Source organism: Poromitra crassiceps (assembly GCF_964638095.1).
Source record: "Poromitra crassiceps genome assembly, chromosome: 8".
Lineage (NCBI taxonomy): Eukaryota > Metazoa > Chordata > Actinopteri > Beryciformes > Melamphaidae > Poromitra > Poromitra crassiceps.
Window position 1 is genome coordinate 13,542,514 of NC_139629.1, and position 21,069 is coordinate 13,563,582.

General features: G+C 43.5%; 1 protein-coding gene across 1 annotated transcript; it reads right to left on the minus strand.

Annotated features, from left to right (window-relative positions):
• Positions 1-1,478: 1,478 nt before the first annotated feature.
• On the minus strand, positions 1,479-2,549 carry LOC310780476 (olfactory receptor 2AG1-like; the record flags this gene model as incomplete). The annotated part of the gene is made up of 1 exon (XM_083641054.1): positions 1,479-2,549. The coding sequence occupies one exon, from the start codon at positions 2,547-2,549 to the stop codon at positions 1,479-1,481; it is 1,071 nt and encodes a 356-aa protein (XP_083497180.1).
• Between the last annotated feature and the right edge of the window lie 18,520 nt (positions 2,550-21,069).

The window sequence follows — 21,069 nt, forward strand, 5'->3', positions numbered from 1 at the left end:
ATCTGATCTCCTCTCACCCCCTCTTTCTGTAACATTGCTGTCAGGTTGTTTATGTGTGATACAGTGACCATTGTATCAGTCAGGCTGTCTGCGGTATTGAAGTTTCCAACACTTAAAACACTCCCATCGTATTACATTGCACTCTGCTTTTTTCTTCCTTGATCAACACAGCTGCTGTCTTGACAACACAGTGCAGTCTTACTCTCTGTTCACATGCTGCGGTTGTTCATCTGTGTCCGTGACCGCGCTTTGCTCAAAGTTTAGTGGAGCATTTAGTGATAGTTTAGAGTATGGATCGGATCAGATTCTACTTCTTTTTCCCATCAGACATCCAATCCAGTGATTTTGGCCGGATCGGCTCCGATACCGATACTGAGTATCGGATCGGACCATCCCTAGTCTCGACTCGGTCTCGACCCCCCTTGGTCTCGGTCTTGACTCAGTCTCGACCCCCTCAACTCCCCCCGGTCTTGGTCTCGACTCGGACTCGATTCACCAATGACTCGATCTGGACTTGGACTCGACCAAGGTGGACTCGACTACAGCTCTGACAGGAAGTGTAAACACAATCAGAACTTGTGTTTACACTTCCTGTTAGTCTCTCAAGCCAGACTGTCCTACATAAGGTGAATAGGCTTCCAAAGTGTATGAGCATCTCAGTCGCCCCAACACAGTATGCTTAACCGCATTCTACTGTAACAACCTGTCCTTGGCTAAGACCATGTCCCCATGGTTAGTCTATCTCATCCCTCTGCCTGAGTTGTATGACCCAGGATGCACCTCATTCAATGGAAAGGAATTGCATACAAAAATTCCCATTCTCTGGGGTGGAGTTGTCCAATCTCTGCAGTTTCCCAGGAGTTGTAGAGATTACTTGCAAAGCCCCATTTAATGGACAGCTTGCCTAGGTTACCTGAAAAAGCCCATTTAATGGACAGCTTGCACAGTTTACCAGAAAAAGCCCATTTAATGGATAAACCTGGGGTCTCCGAGGCCTGGGTGGGAGACCCAGGGCCCCAGGACCCTGCAGAGGTCCTGGGGTTTGGTCGAGACCCCCCTTCGGGGGTCTCCGACCCCCTGAAAGGGGGACCCCTCTCCCACGCCCCATGCCTAACCCTAACCCAAACACTAACCCTAAACCTAACCTTTCCCACCCCTAACCCTAAACCTAACCTCTCCCACCCCCCACACCTAACCCTAACTCAGACCCTAACCCAGACCTTAACCCAGACCCTAACAACCCAGGGGTCTGACGCCTAACCAGACCCTCCCCACACCTGCAGAGGTGGGCAGGGTGGTCGAGAGAAGAGCCAATGGAGAATCCTATCCATTAAATGGGGTTTGCAAGTAATTGGGGTGGAGTTGTACAATCTCTATACAACCCAGTTTCCCGGGGGTTGTAGAGATTGTACAACTCCACCCCAGAGAATGGAGGCATTTTGATGCAATTCCTTTCCATTTAATGAGGTGATTCATCATTAATCTAGTGCGAATTCAGGGTTCTGATCCCTCTCCGTCCAGTAACAATGCAGCCTGGGTAGTGCCTGCCTCACCTCCCCGTTCCTCAGCCCGTAGACAATCGGGTTGATGCAGGGTGGCACCATCATTAGGACCAGCAGGGTCATGTGGAGCACGGATTGGGAGACCACACTGTTGTCCTTCATTAGAGACAACAGCATTTGCATGGTGGTATAGAAGAGCCCTGGCAGGATTCCCAGCACCTGCATAACACAGTAGAACAACACAGTCTTACGCGCTCTGGTGTTGACCATGTCGAAGGGTTCCACGGCCCTACTCGCGTCATGGTACATCCTAATGTAGGAGAACGAATGGAGCATAACAGATGTCAGGATGCAGAGGATGCCCGTGAACATGCGGAAAATCTTAGGCACATGCGGGAAACCCAAGTTCTGCTCCACTGCGGATGGTTCGCACAGCAGCCCCACTATGAAGGGGCTTGACCGGGCCGTCTCTTCTGATGGCAGCAGCACAATGTAGATAATGACGGTAGAGATGGCGTAGAGCCAGATTAGGCTGAGGGAGAGCCGCAGGCGCGGTTGGGTGATGATGACCAAGTAGTGGATGGCCTGGCACACGTACACGTAGCGCTCGAGAGCCATGAAACCGATGGTCAGGATGCTGCACAAGTTGGAGGTGGCGACAATGAAGAACTGGATGTAGCACCAGGCATTGAATTGCAGCATCCGCCAGTGGACCAGGCAGTGGATGACTGTTGGACCTACGGTGACGGTCTGGAGGAGGTCGCTCAGGATCAGGCTCTTGAGGAGGTAATAGCGTGGCTGCCAGGACACGTCATCGGAACGTCCAAGCGCGAACAGACAAAATCCGTTCAACACCAATGACAGGAGAGTCAGTGTCACAAACAGGCATATCAGCATGGGCACTGCCTCAGCGTGGGGCAGGATGCGAAAGAGGCAGCCGGCTGTGTGATGCCCGGTGGAGGTGTTCCACGGTGGCTCGGTTTGGTTCTCCTCGCTGAGCCAGGCACACACGTCGCCGGTCAGGTTGTGCACCTCTGCGGCCTTCATGCTGGGTGCAGTGTTGTAGTCAAGTCACTATATCTCGAGTCCGAGTTGACCCTCGAGTTCCTAATGTTCAAGAGAGACGAGCAAGCGCACACACACACACACACACACACACACACACACACACACACACACACACACACACACACACACACACACACACACACACACACACACACACACACACACACAGAGCACACACAAACACATGCAGAGAGAGAGAGGTAGAAGAGACTTGTCAGAAGATGACAATACTGTGTGGCCCAGGGGCCATATGTATCTGACAGGGGCGGACTGGGATCATAATTCAGGCCGGGCATTAGATACCAAGCAGGCCAGGCCGATACGGGCCGACGCGGCCCAATTTTTTTTTGGGGCGTTTGAAGCTCAATTTGGGCCTTTGAAGCCCAATTTGGGCCGTTTGAAGCCAGATTTGGGTCGTTTAAAGCCAGATTTGGGCTGTTTGAAGCCCGATTCGGGCCGTTTGTAGCCCAATTTGGGCCGTTTGAAGCCCAATTTGGGCCAAGTCCAATTTTACAATGAGATGCACCCACTTTAAACCTGAATAAAGTAATAAAACCACTAGTAAACCAGTAGGCGGCGCCTGGCCTGCTGTTCAGTGAGTGGCCTGGCCTGGCCTGCAAAAAAAAAAAAAAAAAAAAAATTTTTTTTTTTTTGGCCTGGCCTGGCCTGACATCTGAACCTGGACCAATCATGTAGCCTGCTATATACATCAGAAATAAAAATGAAAATAAGTGTAGAAATAAATAGGCTAAATATTTAGTGTGCAAAACTGTCCTCCGCCTGCCCATATTGAGCCAAATGGAGAGAAAGTTCCAAGGCACCACACAGTTCCAAGACATCCCACACACACACACACACACACACACACACACACACACACACACAAACACACACACACAGGTAAAATATATGGAGTGTCTATTCGTACCCGGGTGTAAATATCTTCTGCCGTGTTGTGGGGCTATTTGTATCCCCTATTGACAGGCACAACAGAGCGGAGGAGGCTCAGAGCTGCAAGGCAGGGCAGTAGGCTACAGCCTGAGCCTGGTATATGCACGCACACACACACACTACATCCATGTAGCTGTAGTTCATATTTAATTAAATGACCTTATTTTGCGAGACAAAGATAAAGCCAATACACAGAGCTGTCTCTCTGTCTCTCTTACGTTACTGCTGAAAATATGGTGGCCATATTGTTTTTTACTCCTACTGGCCTTAGCTGAGAGTGGGATGTCATAGAGGAGGTCTCCCCGAGCGTGTGCATATATGGTTTGCACACGCGGTTATATCTTGGACACGGGGGTGTCCACTGTCCATTTTGTAAAGGCTATGCAGTCCAGTGAACAGCATTTATCCATTAAGATACTGATAAGAACATTCTCAATGTTATTGAAACAGTTGTTGCGTAGTTTATTGTTTAAATGTGCAAACTTTTTCAGTGCATTTTAAAAACACTAGTGCAGTGCCCGTTCCCCCATGCACCACCCCGTGGGCGCTTCCCCCCGGCACACACACTGCACTCTGTCAGGTCCCCCTAAGCGCAAGTTTGAAGTCGATCCGACAAATGGTTCTCAAGATACGCGAAGGGCAGACATACAGACAGTCCTGGAATAAGTCAAAATTGCATGAAATGCGGGACCGCACTCCACCGGGGGCCGAGCAGCGCACTCGTCAAGTTTGAAGTCAATCGAACAAATGTTTCTTGAGATAAACTGCTTTTTGTGTTGCCAGTAGGTGGCGAGGGAAATTGCAAGATTTGCAAGAAATTCAACGCCGCAGTTGCATTGCATCCATGTCCCACGACGCCACCGTCTGTTTCTCCACCGGAGTCTGTGTGCTGCAGCTTTGCTCTGTTTCAACTCCCTGTGGGCGTGCCAAGTCCGCCCTCCCCTGTCTCACTAGGCTCTTTCACACACAGATCGCGGCAAAAAAGCAGTTTAGGAGTCCCGCAAAGCCCGCAGCCTCGCCACAGAAGTTGCTTTCACACAGAGCCAAGCAGCACGGCCACATTCCCGTCCTGCAGTGTACTTTCAGGTGAAATCCCCTGCTCCCGGATTGAAAGGCGAGCACCACTCCCATGGTGGGCGGACTCGCCTTAATATCAAAACGCATGCATCTGCCGACTTTCTGGCAGCGAAGTGTTGCATCAATTGCATTCAAGGAAAGCCAACTTTATTTATACAACACATTTCATAGAAGTAAATTCACTGACTAAGCAGATGGATATGGTGTCACCTTGTGTAATTCCTTGTGTAATGTGTTGTCCACATGCAGCATGGTAACAAGGCTTTCAATATTCATCTGATCGACTTTATGCACACACCATCATGTAGCCTATTAGGTAGGCTATAATGCTAATTCTTTTCTTTTGGTTCCAGTTTTTTGTAAAGCAAATTATTCCCATCAAGTAGCCTAATTAGGGGCCGTTCTGAAAGAGACGCCCGCATATCAAACAGCTGCAGTCTGCATAACGTTCGTCGGGGGAATAGTAGCCTATAACGTTAGTAGTTTTTGTAAGGGAATGCACAGAGCTGATTTCGAGAGGGAATATCCTCAGACCAACTCGCCACAGACAGCTATAGCCCTCTGAAGCTTATTATTATATCCGTTAATTTTACCTACTAATGTCAACATCGTTTGAGCATAAAGCCTAACCGCACGGAGCATTCCTCCTGGCGTCCCTGCAGTCATGATTGTATAGGCTATTTTTTTTACTTTCACTCGTGCACTTTCTTGCTACATGAGGTGATTTCCCCTGTAATTTTTTTTATGAATGAGCTGACCATTCGCACCTTTTCCGGCTTGCTGCGACAACGCTTTCAAGTGGAGGTGGGTTGCCAGGTAACCCGGCGCTGTTACTACCTACCGTGGCAGGACAAAAGGCGTAAAACAATTATCCACCAACGCGCGTTCACGACATTCACATCGGAGGCGCGAATCCTATTTTCCGTGCATTTTTCGGCTTCGGTGTGAAAGAGCCTACTGACACTCCACTCTCCAGTCCTCTGTTCAGTGTACATGCAGTGTTGCCAACTTGGCGACTTTGTCGATATATTTAGCTACTTTTCAGCAGTGTTGGGGGTAACTCATTACAAAAGTAACATATTACATGTAATATTACTTTTAGCAGTAACTCGGTAATATAACTTATTACTTATAGGATTTCAGTCATATTATACCAGTTACTTTGTCAAGTAGGCTAACTCAAGTTACAAATTGAGTTACATTTGATTAAATCAAAGCACATATTTAAAAAAGATACAATCATTTCCTAATCAAACTGTGTTTTATGCAAATAACCACTATAGATGACAATAACAAAGAAAAGAATAACATTTAGAATTTTGGATTGTTTACAGTGACTTCAAGACGGTTGAAATTATTTTTCTGGATGGTTCCGGGGCGGTGATGTCATTCTGCTGCTGCTGCTGTTGTTTTGGTCAAAGTAATGCAAAAGTAGTGTAATAAGTAACGAGTTACTCTACACAGAAAGTAATATTGTAAAGTAACTTATTACTTTCAAATGAAAGTAACTAGTAATAGTATATTACATTTTGAAAGTAACTTACCCAACACTGGTGTCAGACAGGCAGAGAGAAGGAGAGAGAGGGAGGGAGAAAAGCAAGCACATTTTTCGCCGTTCCCCCCAGTGTTGAATCGGTGGCTATGGCCTTGCTATAAGTAATAAGTCATATTACTGAGTTACTGCTAAAAGTAATATATTAATATGTTACTTTTGTAATGAGTTACCTCCAACACTGTCTGACACACACAACGCTTCGCCTTCACTGCAGCCTCTATCCTACCTGAGAGCAGCAGGATAGGGTTTGCTTGTAATTTCTAACAGCTTATGTCGAATCTGGCGGAGTCAGCACTTAATATTACAACCATACAGTCAGAGTACAACGGCGTGCAGGGCAAGCCCACCGCACGGCATGGACACATCAAACTTTGCCGCCTGTAAACGATGTTTACACAGCTGCACAGGCAAAAGGGAGACAACACGTCCACTTGACTTGCCAAAGCATCTCTCCAACAGACAATCCGTCTAGCAGCCTACAAAGTGTGACAGTTTAGCGAATGTGATAGTCAAGGTCAAGCGAGTGTGATTTATTTTGTGACAAGCAAACTTTTTTCAGCGTCGTTTGATGAGGCAATTAAAGGCAATGCTCTCATGAGCGCCTAACCTCTGCCAAGGAGGTAAGCTATTGAGTCATGACCAGTGTTGGGCAAGTTTCTGATTGATTGATTGATTGATTGATTGATTGATTGATTGAAACAATTTATTTCAAACAGTTAAAACAATACATAAAGTGAAAAAACCAGTAAACATAACAGTCCAATAGACTTCAGCAAAAGGAAAATACGTAAACTCAAACATAAAAAAGGCAAACTGTTTGAAAAGGGGCAGGAAGAAGCCTAGGCTTATCGAGTCCTGCCCCCAAATCATTCATAAACAAATTCATACATCCCTATATTATATGCATATCCCAACTCCCATGCTCCTCCGCTCATGTATACATGCATACACAAGCTACATACATAGGCTATATATACACATACATAGGTATACAAACTTACCCATACACACAATATCATAAATCCACCCACATATCCCTATCAATACTTATTCATAATAATACATTCCAATATTACCCCAATAACCCAATGCTTTGATATTAACTTGTGTTGAACCAATGCATATAAGAATTTATACAATGTAAATCTGTGTATCATTCGTTCATTCGTTTTTCAAAATAAAACCAAAAATAAAAAAAATATTTTTTTGTACTACTCAAATGAAAAATGGAAAAAACGGATAATGAGCGTTTCCCGTTTCATTCAATTTTAATAAAGCAAGTTGAGTGACCCGGAAGTATTGCAAGTCACGTGACGGCATGCAGCCCAGAAAGGAAAATTCTCAATGCATGGGGACAGCTGTGTAATATGAACGAATATAAGACTTCCGGTTTGTGGAGCTAGCGAATATAAGACTTCCGGTTACCTTCAGAGTAAAAGCGGCGTAATTCATGTTTTTAAAAGGCATAGAAAAATGGTTAGTTCGCAGATTAAAACAATAAACAAAGCATCTAAACGAAGGTATACAATACAAATTATGTTTCTGTTTAACACCAACTGTTTTAATAACATTGAGAATGCTCTTCTCAGTAGCCTATGGCTAAAACCTGTTCACTGGAGTGCTAGCCTTTACAAATTGGACACTGGACAGGTTTGTGTTTAGCTGTGTCCTGTGAGCGAATATAAGAGCTAGCGAAGTTCCGGTGAGATTTTTCAAAAAATTTCAAAGTAAAAGAAAGATTCTGCACAATTATAGAGCAGACAGGGGCGATTGAAAAATCATTATCTTCCACATTAAACTAATAAACCCCAGCGAGCATTTTTCGGTTGAAAAGACGTTTAAAAAACGTTTAGGGTCAACGTTGAAAAAACGTGCAAGGAAGGTTTGAAAGTGAAAGTTTTTTCACCCACTATTTGCAGACGTTTATTGAACGTTCAGATTTAGACCATATTTCACCAGGATCTTAAATTAAAAATTCAGAAGGGCACACGGGATTCCCCGTTCTCCCACGTTAAAGCCACTGCGCTCTACGTCCTGAGCTATACATTTTCTTATACTAAACAGAGAGCCGGGCACATATATAGACTACTCTATCTTGCACACAACGTAGACTACACAATTGTCAACGATCGGGAGGACAAGTTATTTTATGTGATGTGTACGAGACTATCATATTATGTAACAGACTAAAATGATGTTGTGTGTGTGTGTGCATCTATAGTCTGTAGGCTGTACGGCTTCAGAGGTTAACTTAATTTAACACCAGAGACTCAGGGGGTACACAGAGCCTCGTATACAGTATGTTACAATAACATAGCGTGCCCAGAGCACCTCGTTCCGCACTTGGTGCAGACCGGTGCAGACTTGCTTTGGTCTAGTCAGTCACAGCTAGTATAGCTAGCGACTAAGTAGCCTACTTGCGCATGCGCGTTGCTGCAGGAACTGAATTCATTATTTTATAGTATTGCGCTAAACTATTAAGCATAGTTGTGTCCTGGAAGCTTTTTGCTGGCACCACATAGCCTATATACGGTAGTCCCATATTTATGATATTTCATGTGACATAAAATGCGTTGAAATGGACAAATGCCAATTCACACACTATCAATATTGTCTCTATTCCAAACTACAACAAATGTTTTAACAATATGATGAACCAAATTGTGTTTTTTTACACGTTGACGTTGTAACCGCATTTTAGCCGGTTGAAAAGAGGGTGAAATTAGGGTGAAATTAGGTCTTAGACGTTCAAACCCAATATCACCCAGATTTAAACTAAAAATCAACGTTGAAAAAACGTTTTGTGCTCGCTGGGACTAAGCATTTAAATGAAGCTATACAATACAAATTATGTTTCTGTATGACAATAACTGTTTCAATAACATTGAGAACGTTCTTCTCAGTATCTTAATAGATAAAGGCTGGGTTTCCCAAAAGCTTCTTTGCGCTAAGAAGCTAATTCAACCCTTCTTAAGGCCCCCTTAAGAAGCAAACGCGTTTCTCAATTGCTTCTTTACGAAGGCATGCGTTTCCCAAAAGCTTCTTAGCGCTAAGAAGCTTCTTTGACCCTTCTTAAGGCTCCCGTAAGAAGCCAACGAAGCCAACGCGTTTCCCGATTGCTTCTTAGCCTAAAATTATCTTCCAATTATCCTCCGTTAAGAAGGCTGCGTTTCCCAAAAGCTTCTTAGCGCTAAGATGATCTTTCGTTAAGAAGGTTTTGTAAGAAGGGTCTGGAGCCTTCTTAACACCTTCTTAATGACAAAACACTGGCAGATCCAGCCGCGTCAGGCAAAAGGAGATACTTGTGTCCACTGTTCCTCTTGTGTTTTTCCCTTTTTCCTTTCTTTCATGCACCCTTTATTGTTTAAAATTGGGGAACACTTGAAAATCTCCCCTGTATGTATGGTTACTTGTGTTTTAAATGTTTTACCGTAGGCTATATTTCTCTAATCAGAATGGATTCCTTTTATAATGTTGTGGATTTATATAGCACCTTTCACAGAACCCAAGGTCGCTTAAATTCTGTAGCGTTTCTCTGTTTTGTTGTATGCTGTGTATATAAAGCAATTTGAACTGCAGTCCATGTCTGAAATAAATAATGTTTAATAAAGTTTAACATGACCATGATTAGGTGTTAACGGTGTTTCTCAACCACTGAGTCGTGGCCCACTGCTGGGCTCAGAGTGCCATCAAGTGAGCCGCTCCAGTTAAGATGCTTCTTAAGAGCCTTCTATTTTTTTTATTTTTCTCGACTGTTAAGAAGGCGTTTGGGAAACACTTCTTTGGAGCCTTCTTAACTCCTTAAGAAGCTTCTTAACTCTTAAGAAGCTTCTTTGTTGGGAAACTCAGCCAAAAGCTGTTCACTAGAGTGCATAGCCTTTACAAATTGGACATTGGACAGGTTTGTGTTCAAAGTGGGAGCTTGCCAAACATATGCACACGCTCGGGTAGATATGGAGAGATATATGTGTCTTTATTCTGTGACTGAAAGTTTACATCCTGTAACCAAAGAGTGTATCTGTGAGAAAATAAATCCACTTAGTAATCAAAAAATAGATTCGTAAGCAAAAACATAGATTTGAAAACAAAACTATCAACAATCAAGAGATCAAGAGAAGAAATCAGCTGTCAAGAGATAAGCTGTGAGTATGTTCACACCAATGTTTTTATGTTTGGTCAGGTTACATGCACCGGTCCAAACATAAAAACATTGGTGTGAACATACTCACGGCTTCTCTCTTCAATCTGTGGTTATAACTGGCGCTGAAATGGCATGGAGATTCCTTCAGGAAATACTTCCGTTCAAGTGCCCGCCCTCCGCCTTGTCTTGTACTGGATTGGATGTTGCCAAGCTATCACTCCGATCGACACTGGCCAATAGGGATGTGCGTTACTTCTTTCTGCTGTAGGTCCCGCCCTTATTGTAACAGAAAAAGTTTTGCAAACAAAACTTTTCGTTTCGCAAAAGAAAAGTTGAGCTTTGTAAGCAAACGTAATGGTTTTGCAAACAAATGTTTTGGAGTTGAGAACAAAATGTTTGTGTTTGCATGCAACTTTTTTTAATTCACATTAATGAAAAATCTAAAAACATTTATTTTATTTTATTTTTTAAATTTTTCTTTGATTGGATTTGTTAATATGACTTGTTGGCACCTCTATTCTATTCTTTACGGTACCCATGATGCTGTGCTGGCTGCGCACTGTGATGACGTGTTATGTTGTGTGCCGGGAGCGGCAAGTTGTCATGCTGTTGAGAGCGGAAAAGTAAACGAACTGATATTAAATATACGTCTCATTATTGAATTAACATGGTAGCAGAGGATGGCTGCCTCTAATAACTACAGACTGCCTCCGACATTCGACGAGGGGAAGTCGTACGAAAACTGGAAAAATGAAGTTGAAATGTGGAGACGGGTGACGGACCTGGACAAGAAAAAACAAGCACTGGCTGTAGCGTTGTCGTTGGATGGCCGACCAAGGGACATTGCTCTAGAAATACAAGCGGACGATCTAAACAAGGATGATGGTATGAACACTTTGATTCGGGAACTTGACAAAGTTTTCATGAGAGAAGAGAAAGACCGGGCTTATGAAGCGTACTCTGTGTTTGATCGAGTGTCAAGGAAAGACGGCGTCGCTATGGCTGAATATATAGCGGACTTTGAACAGAAATACAACAAGATCCGTAAGTTTAATATGGTTCTGCCCGACGCTGTTTTAGCGTTTAAACTCCTCGATACAGCCGGCCTTGATGTCAAAGACAAGCAACTAGCATTAACTGCGTGTGGTACGCACACTTTTGCTGATATGAAGTCAGCGCTCAAACGAGTATTTGGTGAGAAGAGTGAGCAGAAGACTGAAGCAATTAACGTGAGCCAAGATGCCGTGTACTACACGGATCACAGAAGAGGAAGTCAAGTCAAGTCAAGTCAAATTTTATTTATATAGCACCTTTCATACACAAAGGCAGTTCAAGGTGCTTTACAAAAAAATAATCGAAAAAACAAGCAGCAAAGCAATGCACATATAAAAAACACATAAAAAACACAGCCGACAGTTTTAGTTAAAATATATACTCAAAATTAACAAACATGAAACATTATTTCTGTTTTAAATAAGTTACAAGGCATTCTTCAGTATTATTATTACATGCACAGTCCATTTGTTGGAAATTGGTCTTTAGCTTGGATTTAAAAATAGGCAGAGTAGGGGCAGATCTAATGTGTTCAGGGAGTTTGTTCCAGTTATGAGAGGCATAGTGGGAGAACGCGGCTTCACCATGTTTTGATTTGGTCCTCGGGACAATTAGTAGACCAGTGCCTGAAGATCTCAGGGATCTGGATGGTTCATAGTGTAGAAGCATTTCAGAGATGTAGTGTGGGCCTGACCCGTTGAGAGATTTGTAAACTATTAGCAGAATTTTAAAGTCTATTCTAAGATTTACTGGCAGCCAATGCAGGGATTTGAGAACTGGTGTAATGTGTTCAGCTTTCAGGAAGAGAGCAGTCACGAGCCCAAAGTAGCCAAGCTAGAGGAGGACCACTCGCAGGCACTAACCCGCTTGATAAATATGGACGACGAACAAAATGTGGAATTTGTCAGAGCACATACCACTGGGTGAAAGACTGCCCACACAAGAAAGAGCATGTAAAAATGACAAGTGAAAATCAATGCAGTGAAGAACCTGATGAGTGTAACTTAACACTGTTTTCAAAGGAATCAGATTCTGAAATATTCAATTTGACACGAAAGATCTTCCTAAAGACTCTCCCACGTGCTCCTCAGATTCACTCAGGATACTGATGTCAGTTATATGTCAGAGACAGTGGACACTACACTCCATGGACATCAAGTCAGCTTTTCTTCAGGGGGCGGAGCTGTCTAGGGACATTTACATTCGGCCTCCTCCTGAAGCCAAAAGTGAAGTAACATTGTGGAAGCTCAGGAAATGTGTCTATGGACTAGCTGATGCATCGCTCTACTGGTACAATAAAGTCAAAGCAACACTGCTGAGAACGGGGGCCACAATGTCACAAGTGGATCCTGCTGTTTTCTTCTGGCTTGATGAATCCTGCAGTGTCACTGGAATCCTCGCTTGTCATGTGGATGACTTCATCTGGGGTGGCACTGACACATTTGCCACTACAGTCATTCCCCACCTCAAAAAGGCTTTTCAAGTGGGGCGTGAGGAGCATAACAGCTTTCGCTATGCTAAAGCTAATTTGCCACAGTAAAAGGAGGAGTGGAGATGCAACAAGACCTCTACATAAAGAATCTTCAGCCCATTCTCATGGACTCAACAAGAGCTTTGGAGCGGGATTCTCCTCTCACTGACTGTGAGACTGACAAACTGAGGTCAAAGATAGGTCAACTCCTATGGGTGGCTAGACAGAGCAGGCCGGACATTATGTTTGATACGTGTGTCCTTGCATCTAGCTTAAAACATGCCACTGTGCAAACTGTGCACGAAGCTAATAAAGCAGTAAAGAAACTCAAATCAGAACATGTCACCCTAAAATTTCAAAACTTAGGAAATGATGAGTTTTTGAAGCTTGTTGTTTTCAGTGATGCTTCCATGGGAAACCTGCCTGACGGTGGAACACAGGGAGGACATCTCATCGTTCTGATGGGCAAAGAAGGAACATTCTCGCCTGTCTGTTGGCAATCTAAGAGGATCAGGAGAGTGGTTCGGAGCACACTGGCAGGAGAAACACTTGCTCGTGCTGATGGTATTGACAATGCCATATTTCTATCCTCCCTCTACTCTGAACTGACCACAGGAAAGGTCACACAGGACATCTTGCCTGTGATATGTGTCACAGACAACTACTCCCTTGTGGATGCTATCAAGTCCACAAAATCTGTGACAGAAAAACGATTGAGACTAGAAATAAGTGGCATCAAAGAACTAGTCCAAAACAAAAGGATCCAACGTATCCTGTGGTCAGACACAAAGGAACAGCTGGCGGACTGTCTGACTAAAAAGGGAGCTTCTTCCCTCGTGCTTCTCAAAGCACTGAAGGATGGACAGTGGAAGGTTGGGTGACTGAAAAAAAGGGAGAAAATGTTAATGGCTGTTCTAGCCTGTTATAATGATAAGGTTACCGAGTGTTTCCTTAAATCTAATTACAGGGTTTACTAAAATCGAATGGCTGTTAAAGACTGAAAAAAAGGAATTTGTTTTCTGACAAGTGTTGAAAAAGAAAAATGTTTTCTGTCACTTTTATTTTTTTTTAGAAAGAGGGGAGTTTGTTAATATGACTTGTTGGCACCTCTATTCTATTCTTTACGGTACCCATGATGCTGTGCTGGCTGCGCACCGTGATGACGGAAAAGTAAACAAACTGATATACGTCTCATTATTGAATTAACAGGATTGTTGATAGTTTTGTTTTCAAATCTATGTTTTTGCTTACAGATCTATTTTTTGATTACAAAGTGGATTTATTTTCTCACAGATACAGTCTTGGGTTACAGGATGTAAACTTTCAGTCACAGAATAAAGACACATATATCTCTCCATAGAGTAGACCCCCTCTATCACATCACACTGTCAGCTAACCTCGGGAGGAATAAAAAAAAACCATGGCAGGCCGTCAAACCCACCCAGAGGTCACTCATATTGTCATTTCCGTACAAATATTGGTAACACTTTACAATAACGTACACAAATACTGTAGTAGTTACTAGTAAACTAATCATTAACTAATAGTTAGATAATGAGTAGCTAAGCAATAATTTGCCATTAGTCAATCACTAGTTAATCATAGTTAATGAATAGGTAGTCATTAGTTAATGATTAGTATCTAAGTTCCTGAGTAGAGTAGTTAATCAATACTTAATGATTACTAAATGTCAGCTCGTGAATATAGTAGTTAATCATTAGTTACTGATTAGTCGGTCAGTTCCATGAGTAGAGTAGTTAATCATTCGTTAATGATTAATAAATGTCAGTGCAAATATATTAGTTAATCATTACTGTAGTTGTTAGTTCCTTAGTAGAGTAATTAGTCATTAGTTAATGGTTATAGTCAATGGTCAGTTTGTGAGTATGGTTAATTGTTAGTTACTCATTACTTAATTATTACCTGTCCATTAGTTACTCTTTCTGTGTACCCTATTGTAAAGTGGTGCATCATACTCAGTAGTTTATGAATACTGAATTATTACTTAATTTTTATCTGTCTATTAGTTAGTCTTTTTGTGTACCCTATTGTAAAGTGGTGCATCATACTCAGTAGTTTATGAGTACTGAATCATTACCTGCCCATTTGTTACTCTTTTTATGTATAAAGTGAAATATATCCTTATCAAATAAACACTCGCTCCAGGGAGATTTGAACCCTCAGCCCCAAGATGGTTACATTGTAAGACTGGTTCTCTACACGGTGGCTCAGTGGTAGAGCTGTCGCCTCGCAGTCAGAAGGTCCTGAGTTCGATTCTCGCCTGGGACACTGCGGGCGCTGTGGTTGTGTTCCCCCCATATCTTCAGTGCCTACTGCCCAGGTGGGGTATCTCGTCGTAAGGGCCTTTCTGTCTGTGTGGAGTTCGCATGTTCTCCCCGTGCTCCCCCAGGGGGGTTCCTCCGTATATAAGCCCCCCCCCCCATTAAAAACATGCAGAAGATCAGATCGTCATCGTCATCCGACCAGCAGTGTTGGGGGTAACGCGTTACTGAGTAGTGTAAGGCACTACTGTACCTAACTGCAGTAATCACATTACAGTTACCAATCAAAGCTTACCTCGTACTAGCAAGATAAGTAGAGAAAAGATCTCCGTTTTAATAGCAGATCCTGTGTCCCATCAGACAAGTCATTTAACTGCACAGCAGAATCAATCATGGTGCCAATATTTCAACTTTGTATTAGCATGCAGAACAGCACTATTAGTCGACACATAACTTATCAGATAACTAACATCATGCATATAGAACAATACATCATTTTAACCTCCAAGACACATTGACAAACAAACAATTGACACAAAAACACAGTACCCCCAGGGCATGCTGGGAACTCCGCCCACTTTCCTCTTCCACGGGTTAAATTTCCCAGAAGGCTTTGCATAACTTTTTACACTCTGTTTTACAATTAAATCAGGCTAAAGAGTGTTAGATATAAATAATATGTATTTTAACACAACATGCAATTCTGGAATATCTGAATATTGGACAAAATTAAATTAAATTAAATGTAAACGTAAACCATAAGAGAAACCCACATACAGCGATGGGGTCTGTAAATACCCCTTGTAAATACAACGTGTTCTAGTGAAGTGGGCGCAGTGCGGTTTGTTCCGTAATAGTCTGCCAGGCCAGCAATCTGCCAAAAAGCGCTGTCTTCTACAACAAGTTTTTGTTGCGCGGAAGGACAAGAATGTGACACTGCAAAGTGCAAACGCCCTGGACAGAAGCAAACGCCCTGGACAGAAGCAGCTAGCTACGGTAGATAAACCTCTCAAAGCATCTGCAGTGGAAACATGCTAACACAAAGCTGGTTGCAGACCCAAGCTGAGTCGCCTGCCTCGACCCCAAGCAAGCAGCAAAAGCTTTCTTTTCACCAGGTAACATCAAAATCAGAGATGGACAGGCTTGTTGCCTCCTTGTACATGATAGAGGAAATGTTGCCAGTTTCAACAGTAGAAAGAAAATCGCCATTTTTCAGAAACATATTGAGCAAAATACAGATGGCAGGGAACGGACAGCCACCATCAGACAGGAAAAGTTTTGCAACCTACCTTATTACGATAGAGATTTGTGCTAATATATGGGCAAATATGTAAGGATTAATGTTGTATTGTTAACTGACAAATTACGTGACAATGCATCTCAGGCGACGTTACGGAGTAACGCAAAAGTAATGTAAGGAGTAGTGTAACAAATTACTTTCTCCAGGGAGTAATCAAGTAAAGTAAGGCATTACTTTTTTTGAAAGTAATGTGTAATGTGTAATATATTACTTTTTTGAGTAATGGACCCCAACTCTGCCGACCAGTGACGACAACATCCGAAGTCGGTCCCCGGGCGCTGTACGAGAAAGCGACCACTGCTCCTGGCCTGCCCCCCGGAGGAAAGGACAAAGCCAGGATGGGTTAAATGCAGAGGACAAATTTCACCGGCCACCGTCAGCATGTGTGTGTTTGTGGCCCTCCGTGTATGTGTTGATGTGTAACCGTGTGACAATAAAGACACAAAAAGACTAATAGACAGGTAATAATTAAGTAATGATTCAGTATTCATAAACTACTGAGTATGATGCACCACTTTACAATAGGGTACACAAAAAGTGTAACTAATGGACAGGTAATAATTAATTAATGAGTAACTAACAATTAACCATACTCACAAACTGACCATTGACTAACCATTAACTAATGAGTAATTACTCTACTAAGGAACTAACAACTAATCATGAACTAATGATTCACTACTATACTCACAATGTGACCTTAACTAATGATTAAGTAATATATTCATGCACTGACATTTATTAATCATTAACGAACGATTAACTACTCTACTCATGGAACTGACCGACTAATCAGTAACTAATGATTAACTACTATATTCACGAGCTGACATTTAGTAATCATTAGGTAATGATTAACTACTCTACTCAGGAACTTAGATACTAATCATTAACTAATGACTACCTACTCATTAACTATGATTAACTAGTGATTGACTAATGGCAAATTATTCCTTAGCTACTCATTATCTAAGTATTAGTTAATGATTAGTTTACTAGTAACTACTACAGTATTTGTGTATGTTATTGTAAAGTGTTACCCAAATATTGAACACTGTACACCCCTGTGTCAAAAGTGGCAGCACAAACGATATATGCACGCGCTCGGGTAGACCTATATCACATCACGCTCTCAGCTAACCTCGGGAGGAGTAAAAAAAAACATGATAGGCCGTCAACCCACCCAGAGGTCACTATTGTCAAAAGTAACTAGGTACGTTACTAGTTACGTTAGCCTACTAGTTACTTTTTTTTTTTTTACCCCAAATACCTTACACTTAAATTGTTACATGTCTAGCATGTCACTGTATTAATTATTTTCGCTTAAGAGTGATATGAGGTTGCAAACTATTATGTTAACTGTCAAATAAATCACATACACTAAGTGATAGAGAATAGAATTATAAGGGACATCAGATTACTGCATACCATGAGAATGATTTATTTATTTAGAATAATCCATGATTAATGTTATACTAATTGTCAAAAACCCACCTACATGTATGAACAAACAAGAAAACACTTGACACCACATAAACCACAACATACATTTTATGGCACTTAATGATGAAGCTCAAACTCATGATTATACTAAAGTAGACTGAACAGAAATTATTCTATTCTGCGCTCTACTGAACACATTTCCTCGTTTTCTATTTAGTCAAATGAGATGCCAGCATAATCAGCACCAACTCAGTTGAGGCAGCCTTCCCCAGCTATCTTTGAACACCACAGAAAGTATGATGAAGACTCAAAAGATGAATTTTAACTTCCATGTTCTTCTGTCATCCATTATTACACTACTTTTCCTGTCAGGGATGCTGACCCCCCTCTTCTCACCATTCCTTTAACATTTACTCACAGCAATGTTTACTTTACCCCCCCTCATTCTCACCATTCACTCTCAACGACTCTACTCACAGCAGTGTTTACTTTTCTCTTACTGTCACAGAGCGACCCGCCCAGATCAGCTGGGGCTTGAAGGAGCGCAGAATTGAACACACATGTATAAATATTGAACGTGTTTCACGTCCGAATTGCACTCCGTCAGGTCCCCTGCAGTCTACTCCCGAAGTTTGAAGTCGATCCAACCAACGGTTCTTGAGATACGAGAGAGAGAGAGAGAGAGAGAGAGAGAGAGAGAGAGAGAGAGAGAGAGAGAGAGAGAGAGAGAGAGAGAGAGAGAGATGGAGTGTAGATTAGCGCACTCCCAAAGTTTGAAGTCGATCCAACCAACGGTTCTTGAGATACGAGAGAGAGAGAGAGAGAGAGAGAGAGAGAGAGAGAGAGAGAGAGAGAGAGAGATGGAATGTAGATTAGCGCACTCCCAAAGTTTGAAGTTGATCCGACCAACGGTTCTCGAGATACACAAAGGACAGAGAGACAGAGAGAGAGAGAGAGAGAAATGATCCTCCTTGACCGGGAGCGTGCGCGGTGAATGTGGGGCCCCCAAAAAGCACCATGGGATGGAGATATAGAGAGAGAGGGAGGGTGTGTGTTTGTGAGAGAGGGAGAGAGAGACACACACATACACACACGTCACGAGCAAAGCCCACCTTGGGCAATAGACACTGAATAAAATACACTTGTTCGTTTGATCCCCCAAAGGCACACACACACACACAACAGGCCGGAGTCAGGTATTGAAAAAGATACGTTTTTATTACACAAATAGTATTTATACACAGCAATTCATAAAATGTACATGCCTCGTGAGACCATTATTAGGCTTCAACATTGGTTAGGTTAGGTTAAGTTTATTTGATATGGACATTACAGAGCATTGGAGATGTAACATACATGTATGCACAGTAACCAGATACAGTGTTAAGTGTATAGCAGAATGCTAATTTTCAACACCTGTCCACAGGCGACTCCTACACCAAAACACAACCCAAAAGGACATACCCAAAAAGAAGCAAAACATAATTCAAGAGCTCATCCTAGGGCAGGAGGATGGAATTGAAGTTGTCGCTGTTATTGCTACATTGTTGAGAGTAAGTAGTAGAGAAGGAGCCAGCACTCAATGATGTTTTTACATCATTGCGTGCTGGCTCCTTCTCTACTTACTTGAAACTCTTGTGCCTTGCACCTAAAACTTGATTTATCCGGTGAGTGTGCGGGCTGATAGCTCCCCAGCTATATCTGCTTTGTACATTGTTGAGAGGCCATGCAGATTGAAAGTGACAACATTGAGGCAATTGTGAACTTTGAACAGCAAGAGCCCATTCATGACCATGCACTGGTGAGAGTTGGTCGGCACGGCGTCGTCGTGCACACTGGCCGGCCAGGTCGCCCACATTAAATGTAAAGTGCCTAGTGATCTCAGCCCACCAGTGGCGCTGTTCGAGGTCAGCCACCCCGACCTGAAACTGGAGCAGCTAGGTCTTGGCGATGGCTTGGTTGAGGTCCACCACACCAAGTGGCCTTATGTCGAAATTCCAGTGTTGGGCAGTATATCCAGACAATCGACAAAACAACACACCAGAGACAATATTGAGGTTAACAATGTCGACTCACCTGACTGTTGACAAAGATCAACCAGAGCAACTGTCCAAACTGTGGCATCCCCCCGTCGATAAGCCATCTCAGCACCGGACAGCTCCATGGTGCTGAAAGAGCGCACAGGCTACTTCCCAAGCATAATGAAAAACAAAACACATAAAAAACATGAGAAAACGAAGATTGTTATATCGAGTAGATTGCGGGAGAAAGACTCGAAACCAAAGTTGTATCCGACTGGATTTATTTTCTCACACTTCAACTGCGATCATACAGGTAAAAGTGGGCTGCTAACATGTTGCTTTGTAGGCTACTCCCCAAACCATCGTGCCACCTACCTGAACCCCCCGCCCCTGTTAAAGGGGCCCCTACCATCAGGTGAATGTCTTTCCCCATTGTCTCTGCTGTGGTACGCCACACACGCCCCCCCAGAATTCACCCAAACCCCACTCCTAATAACGGCGCGGAGGCCGGATCAGCCGACCGTAACGGCTCTGCTTCACAGGCACACTGTCAGAGTCCTGAACAGCAGACCCTCGGGGCCGAGGGGTGGCGGGGGACCTGCCCAGGTCTACGGGAAAAGAGTCAGCAGGGGGCAGCACAGCAAGGGGAAGGGGGACCACAAGCTTGTTGGGAGGTCGCCCACGCCGTGGGGGAAGCGCCACCTCCACCGACTTGCTTAAATCCAAATGGGCGGGCTTCAGGCGGTCCACCGAAACGTGCTCCTTCCTCCCCCCTATGTCCAGCACAAAATACTTGGTCCCTGCTTCCAGAACGTCATAGGGGGGCTGCAGCGGCGACCGGTGCGCGTCATGCCGCACGAAGACATAACCCGCCGAGAGCAGATCCGGCGGCATGTGCACCTCCGGCACGTCGTGTCTCGAAGTGGGGACAGGGACAAAATCCTTGGCCACGTCCAGGAGCGCCGCCCGCTGACGAGCGGCCGACCAGGGAGCGTCAACCCCTGGAATTAACTCTCCCGGCACTCGTAATGGCTGGCCATACACCAACTCAGCAGATGAAGACTGCAGGTCCTCTTTGGGGGCCGTCCGCAGGCCCAGCATGACCCACGGAAGCCTGTCCACCCAGCCACCATCCACGAGGCTAGCCCGGAGAGCGGCTTTCATAGAACGGTGAAACCTCTCGCACAGTCCATTCGCCGGCGGAT